The sequence below is a fragment of the Callionymus lyra genome, chromosome 18, assembly GCF_982586985.1.
Source record: "Callionymus lyra chromosome 18, fCalLyr1.hap1.1, whole genome shotgun sequence".
Classification (NCBI taxonomy): domain Eukaryota; kingdom Metazoa; phylum Chordata; class Actinopteri; order Syngnathiformes; family Callionymidae; genus Callionymus; species Callionymus lyra.
Genome location: NC_141835.1, coordinates 3,682,618 through 3,691,053, shown reverse-complemented (window position 1 = coordinate 3,691,053; position 8,436 = coordinate 3,682,618). Strand labels below are relative to the sequence as shown.

The window sequence follows — 8,436 nt, the reverse complement described above, 5'->3', positions numbered from 1 at the left end:
TCATCTTAAAAAAGTTTGATACATTTTAGACATTTTCACACAAAACATAGAATCTCTTAAAAATCATTTTCTTACGTAAGAACTCTTTATTAAAGTCGTTTTCTTACGTAAGAACTCTTTATAAATATGTTTTCTTACGTAAGAACTCTTTATAAAAGTCGTTTTCTTATGTAAGAACTCTTTATAAAATACGTTTCTTACACATAACTCTTTATAATAGATGTTTTCGTAAGAACTCTTTATAAAAGTCATTTTCTTACGTAAGAACTCTTTATAAAAGTCGTTTTCTGACGTAAGAACTCTTTATTAAAGATATTTCTTGCGTAAGAACTCTTTATAAATATGTTTTCTTACGTAAGAACTCTTAATTAAAGTCGTTTTCTTACGTAAGAACTCTTTATAAAAGACATTTCTTGCGCAAGAACTCTTTATAAATACGTTTTCTTATGTAAGAACTCTTTATAAAAGTCATTTTCTTACGTAAGAACTCTTTATAAATATGTTTTCTTATGAAAGAACTCTTTATAAAAGTCATTTTCTTACGTAAGAACTCTTTATAAAAGTCGTTTTCTGACGTAAGAACTCTTTATTAAAGATATTTCTTGCGTAAGAACTCTTTATAAATATGTTTTCTTACGTAAGAACTCTTTATTAAAGTCGTTTTCTTACGTAAGAACTCTTAATTAAAGTCGTTTTCTTACGTAAGAACTCTTTATAAAAGACATTTCTTGCGCAAGAACTCTTTATAAATACGTTTTCTTATGTAAGAACTCTTTATAAAAGTCATTTTCTTACGTAAGAACTCTTTATAAATATGTTTTCTTATGAAAGAACTCTTTATAAAAGTCATTTTCTTACGTAAGAACTCTTGATAAAAGACGTTTCTTATGAAAGAACTCTTTATAAAAGTCATTTTCTTACGTAAGAACTCTTGATAAAAGACGTTTCTTATGAAAGAACCCTTTATAAAAGACATTTCTTACGAAAGAACTCTTTATAAATACGTTTTCTTCCGTAAGAACTCTTTATAAAAGTCATTTTCTAACGTAAGAACTCTTTATAAATACGTTTTCTTACGCAAGAACTCTTTATAAAAGACATTTCTTACATAAGAACTCTTTATAAATACGTTTTCTTCCGTAAGAACTCTTTATAAAAGACATTTCTTCCGTAAGGACTCTTTATAAATACGTTTTCTTCCGTAAGGACTCTTTATAAAGTCGTTTCTCACGCCTGCCCCTTGATGGCGTCGATCCAGTCCATCTGGAGCTGCAGCGTCGGCGCCTGGATGAAGTAGTGAGTGTTGGTCTGAGTGATGATCTTGAACAAGTTTCCTTGAACGTTGCCTTTAACTCCTGAAAACACAAAGGTTGTGATGCAGAGACTGATGTCCAGTACGGGCCCGGGGGCCACATGTGGCCGACCTGCTATATTTACACGGCCAGCGCGAGTTAAACTGTCCATCAATCAAAGATATCGAAGTATATCAGTGACAGAATATTGATCGAATTTAACTTTTAAAATGTTTGTTTTTTAATTAAAATGTTGTCGTATTAAACATTTAAATATTATGAGAAATTCAATTTTTATTTTCAAAAGGTTGAATCAGTTTTGTTTAAAATAATTGAAACATTTTATAATGAATTAAAATCTGATTTAATTTAGAAAAATAAACATTTTTAATGATCAGAATTAAAATATCAAACTCTATTCATTCATTTGAAGATTTTACTTTTTTTTAACTTCAATTATAACAAAAACAAATTCAACTTTTCAAAATACAAATGAGTGAATTTGATTATTAGAAAAAAAGTCTTAAAAAACAATATTTCAATAAAAATGTTTCAAATTTGAACATTAAAAAGTAATTTTCCTATTAAAACAAATAAAACAACCTTTGAATATATAAATAATTCCATTTGATTATTAATAAAGAATTTAATGATAAAAAAATGATTTACTTCAATACAAAGATTATATAAAATGTTTCATCTGTTTTAATAATGATTAGTTTAATTCTTAAGTCTTTAGGTTTTACATCATATTCAAACGTGATCTTTGATCAATGAGCTCAGAAAAGTACAATAAAATACTATGTTTGCTTCCATTTAAAAAGTCACGTAATATAACTTTTATTACTTTAAACTACGACTATATTTATTACCTGTCACTGGAAACAAAGATCCTTCTGAGGGAATCCAACCCTCAACCCGTGACTCACCTGCAGGAACGCCGTTGTCCTCGAGCGCCGACACCAGACATCCTCGCAGGGCGAAGCCTCCGACCGGATCCACGTCTTCCTGCTCAGACAGGAAGTGAGTCGGACCGAGACACAGGACAGGAAGTGATGTCATCATGGTGAGGCTCACCTTGGTGGGGTCGTAGTAGTGAAGGAAGGCGGGCTCTGAGCGCAGGACGAACAGTCGCACCTTCCAGTTCTTCCTGCGGTGACCCTGGACGGAGGTCAAGGTCAAGGTCAGGGACAAGAAGAGGGAGACGGACGGAGGACGAGATTCTACCTGTTTCATCAAAAAACCTCTTTTCACAACATCTCCACTCAACTCCAACAAGGACAGAGACGCCTCCGCCGTCACCATCCCTCGCTTCTTCAGGCTGTCGCTCTGCGGAGGAACAGAGGATGAGAAGAAGGACAAGAACATGAGCGAGTTCTTCAGGAAGAGATAGAACTTTATTGATCCTCAATAGACAAGAAGCAGCGAGAAAATGAAGGAAAATGAAGCTCAAGGAAAAGAAAAACAAACACAAAAACAAATACATGAAAGAACCAATAAAGACACAACAAAAGATTTTACGCAGTAAAAGACAACAAAACAGACACACAACAAAAACAAACACAACAGTTGTGACAGCGGAAAGCAGGACAAATCAATAAAAGAAAGTAAAAACTAACAAATACACAAAAAAAGGCATGAGAAGAAAAAACAAAAAAGAAGCAAAACAAGACACACAACAGCAAACATGACACAAGTTGTCAACACAACAAAATGTCACAAGTCAGATACACACGATAACAAGAACATACCAAAAACATGACAACAGGAACTAACAAAAGAGACACACAACAAAAACAAACACACAGAAAAAGGTTCGACTGTAAAAACAGGACAAAACAATCACACAAAGTAAAAACATACAAACACAGAACAAAAGAAATGATGGAAAAAACACCATAAAATACATAAAAGAAAAAACTAACAAAATGCCAAAGCAAGACGCACAACAAACACACATAACTAAAACAAGAAAAACAAACACATAACAAAAAGAATGATAGAAAAACACCATAAAAAACATTAAAGAAAAAACAAACAAACTCAAAACAAAAGGCATCACACCGTAAAAAACACAAAAGAAACAAACTGGAAAAACACAATAAAAAAACAACACAAAAAGACATCATATCATAAAACACAACAATGACAAACATCAGAGAAAAGACGAGAGACGAGGATGAGGTGAAAAGACAAAAGCAACACAACTCAAGTCAGACTCACAAAAGCGTACAGAGCCGTGGACTCGTCCATGACCTGCTCGCTCAGGCCTGCAGTACGAAGAGCTTCCAGGCTTCGAAGTCCAACGGTTCGGATCAAACTTTCCTCCAGAAGAGCTGAAGCCAAAGTCAGAGCCTCGACCCGATCGTGAGCCACGAGAGAGAAGACCAGCCAATCCACAACTGCAGAGCCTGACGCACAACACAACACACTTGTTACAAGTAGTTAACACTCGACAACACAACACACTTAACAACGTGTAACAAGTAGTTAACACTCGACAACACAACACACTTGACAACGTGTAACAAGTAGTTAACACACAACAACACATGACAACTTGTAACAAGTGTTTAACACATGACAACACAACACACTTGACAACGTATAACAAGTAGTTAACACACAACAACACAACACACTTAAAAACGTGTAACAAGTAGTTAACACTCGACAACACATGACAACTTGTAACAAGTGTTTAACACATGACAACACAACACACTTGACAACGTATAACAAGTAGTTAACACACAACAACACAACACACTTAAAAACGTGTAACAAGTAGTTAACACACAACAACACAACACACTTGACAACATGTAACAAGTAGTTAACACTCGACAACATGTCAGCAACAGACATGACAACATGACACAAAACAACACAACATGACACAAAACAACACAACATGACACACACCAACTTGACACACATCAACACAACTTGACACATGTCAACACAACACGACACACGTTAACACATGTCAACACATCACGACACACGTTAACACGACACACGACATGACTCACGTCAACACATCACGACACACGCTAACACAACATGACACACGTCAACACATCACGACACACGTTAACACATGTCAACACATCACGACACACATTAACACGACACATGTCAACACAACATAACACACGTTAACACGACACGACACACGTCAACACAATACGACACACGTTAACACAACATGACACACGTCAACACATCACGACACACGTTAACACAACATGACACACGTCAACACATCACGACACACGTTAACACAACATGACACAGGTCAACACAATACGACACACGTTAACACAACATGACACACGTCAACACATCACGACACACGTTAACACAACATGACACACGTCAACACAATACGACACACGTTAACACAACATGACACACGTCAACACATCACGACACACGTTAACACAACATGACACAGGTCAACACAATACGACACACGTTAACACAACATGACACACGTCAACACATCACGACACACGTTAACACAACATGACACAGGTCAACACAATACGACACACGTTCACACAACATGACACACGTCAACACATCACGGCACATGTTAACACAACATGACACACGTCAACACATCAGGACACACGTTAACACAACATGACACAGGTCAACACAATACGACACACGTTAACACAACATGAGACACGTCAACACATCACGACACACGTTAACACATCACGACACACGTTAACACAACATGACACAGGTCAACACAATACGACACACGTTAACACAACATGACACACATCAACACATCACGACACACGTTAACACAACAAGACACAGGTCAACACAATACGACACACGTTAACACAACATGACACACGTCAACACATCACGGCACACGTTAACACAACATGACACACGTCAACACATCAGGACACACGTTAACACAACATGACACATGTCAACACAATACGACACACGTTAACACAACATGAGACACGTCAACACATCACGACACACGTTAACACAACATGACACAGGTCAACACAATACGACACACGTTAACACAACATGACACACGTCAACACATCGCGACACACGTTAACACAACATGACACAGGTCAACACAATACGACACACGTTAACACAACATGACACACGTCAACACATCACGACACACGTTAACACAACATGACACAGGTCAACACAATACGACACACGTTAACACAACATGACACACGTCAACACATCACGACACACGTTAACACAACATGACACAGGTCAACACAATACGACACACGTTAACACAACATGACACACGTCAACACATCACGACACACGTTAACACAACATGACACAGGTCAACACAATACGACACACGTTAACACAACATGACACACGTCAACACATCACGACACACGTTAACACAACATGACACAGGTCAACACAATACGACACACGTTAACACAACATGACACACGTCATCACATCACATCACACGTTAACACAACATGACACAGGTCAACACAATACGACACACGTTAACACAACATGACACACGTCAACACATCATGGCACACGTTAACACAACATGACACAGGTCAACACAACATCACACACATTAACACAACATGACACAGGTCAACACAATACGACACACGTTAACACAACATGACACACGTCAACACATCACGACACACGTTAACACAACATGACACAGGTCAACACAATACGACACACGTTAACACAACATGACACACGTCAACACATCACGACACACGTTAACACAACATGACACAGGTCAACACAATACGACACACGTTAACACAACATGACACACGTCAACACATCATGGCACACGTTAACACAACATGACACAGGTCAACACAACATCACACACATTAACACAACATGACACAGGTCAACACAATACGACACACGTTAACACAACATGACACACGTCAACACATCACGACACACGTTAACACAACATGACACAGGTCAACACAATACGACACACGTTAACACAACATGACACACGTCAACACATCACGGCACACGTTAACACAACATGACACACGTCAACACAACATCACACACGTTAACACAACATGACACACGTCAACACAACATGACACACGTCAACACATCATGACACACGTCAACACATCACGACACACGTCAACACAACATGACACACGTTAACACAACATGACACACGTCAACACATCATGACACACGTTAACACAACATGACACACGTTAACACAACACGACACACGTCAACACAACACGACACACTGACCTGAGAAACAGTTGCTGTAGTTACACCCGTTCTCCACATGGTGGCTGGTGTTGATTCCACTGTGAACGTCGTACATGGAGTCCAAGACTTTCCTGTCAATCATCAACAAGTTCAAACAACACACACTAAATGCAACACATAGTTCCGAGTAAGTCGTTGTGTCGTCAGACGCACAAGTCGACTCACGTCAGATCGATGTTGTGTAACTTGGCTCCGACGGAGACTTTGTGTTGTGTCATCGACTCGTCATCCTGGCAGGAGCGCAGCTGCTCGACGGCGCCTCTGATGGCGGCGGCCCAGTCGTCGCGCTCCTCGCGAGAACACGCCTCCAGGAAGTGATCCACGCCGTTCTGGGTTCTGACCTTCAGCACCAGCTACACAACAACCGCACAACCGGGACAATAATGATGACAAATAGATATGACAATGACATTGATTTAAGTAACAATAAAAAGAACCACAATGAAACATAACACACACACACGCACGCGCACACACACACACGCACATGCACACACACACACACACACACAAAGTCATGGTATTATTTTTTAAGCGGAATATATTCAAGCTGGGCAAACCAACAAAAACAAACACACAACAAAAACTAACAAAAGACATACACAACAGTGAACAATACACACAAACTCTGATAAAACAAACAAAACACAAAACACTTACAAACCACACACAACAAAAACAAACATAACATAAAAAAAAGAAAACTTTCAAAACAATCAACACAAAAAGAAACAAAAACAAAATAACACACTATGAAAATTAATAACAAAACAAACAATAAAATGTCATAAAACAATTAATATAAAAAACACCAAAAACAAACACAAGACACACAACAAAAAGAACCATACAATAGAAATTCATAATAAAACGCACAACATAATTAAGTCACAAACAAGACACACACAAAAAACAACAAATCATGCAACAATTAAAAACACACAATAACAATAGTTAAACTAAAACAAGACAAACACAAAAACAAGTCATGCAACAATTAAAAACACACAATAACAATAGTCAAACTAAAACAAGACAAACACAAAAACAAGTCACGCAAAAGCAACACAAAAATCATACAATGAAAATGAATAATAAAACACAAAACAGAACTTAGTCACGCAACAAGAACAAAACCCACAACAAGGAAACAAACACACAAGAACATGTCATGGGACAATTAAAAACACAAAACTAAAAAGACCCACAGCAAACACCCAGCTCACCGGTCGACTCTCGTACTCCAGGAAGGGACAGGTGAGCTCACAGTCCTGCAGGAGGATCTTCCCTCGTTGACAAGAGTCTCTTCTTCCTCCTTCGATCTTGAAGTAAACCAGTGTCTCCTGCAGCAGCACGAACCAGCGGGCCTTCCAGTTGTGGACCAGGTGACCCTGAGGACACATGTCAACACAACAACACATCAACACAACAACACAACAACACAACTTTCTCTGTCACACTTACACGCTTGACCAGGAATCCTTCCTTCAGTGCTCGACTGCTCTGGTCTGAGTCCATGTCTCCTGCCAGTGATCTCCACAAAGACTTGTTTCTTTCTTTTATCTGCTCACACCTTCTTTCTCTCACCCTCTCACACCTTCTTTCTCTCACCCTCTCACACCTTCACTCTCTCACTCTCTCACCCGGAACACTCACTCATTATTGCTCAACTCGCCCTTTCACTTCCCAGTCAGCGCCGCAGGGGGCGCTGTTTCACTGTAACAAAGCAGGCGATTCATTGAAAGACGTTCAGTTTTATTGGATTAAAAACACAAAAGGATAAAGTGTTTCTAATGACTTGTTTAATTTTCAACATGAT

General features: G+C 38.3%; 1 protein-coding gene across 1 annotated transcript; it reads right to left on the bottom strand.

Moving 5' to 3' along the window:
• Positions 1-663: 663 nt before the first annotated feature.
• plek2 (pleckstrin 2) lies at positions 664-8,219 on the bottom strand. The gene is made up of 9 exons (XM_087779767.1): positions 8,082-8,219; positions 7,844-8,008; positions 6,783-6,970; positions 6,597-6,688; positions 3,516-3,703; positions 2,520-2,621; positions 2,370-2,453; positions 2,222-2,300; positions 664-1,355 (listed from the first exon to the last, which is right to left on the bottom strand). The coding sequence occupies exons 1-9, from the start codon at positions 8,133-8,135 to the stop codon at positions 1,228-1,230; spliced, it is 1,080 nt and encodes a 359-aa protein (XP_087635893.1). The 5' UTR covers positions 8,136-8,219; the 3' UTR covers positions 664-1,227.
• Positions 8,220-8,436: the final 217 nt, after the last annotated feature.

Coding starts and splice junctions, on each gene's coding strand:
- plek2 (XM_087779767.1), bottom strand. CDS start 8,135: ATGGACTCAGACCAGAGCAGTCGAGCACTGAAGGAAGGATTCCTGGTC. Junction 6,971..7,843: donor TGGAGTACGAGAGTCGACCG/GTGAGCTGGGTG, acceptor GTTGTTGTGTAG/CTGGTGCTGAAGGTCAGAAC. Junction 6,689..6,782: donor TTACACAACATCGATCTGAC/GTGAGTCGACTT, acceptor GATGATTGACAG/GAAAGTCTTGGACTCCATGT.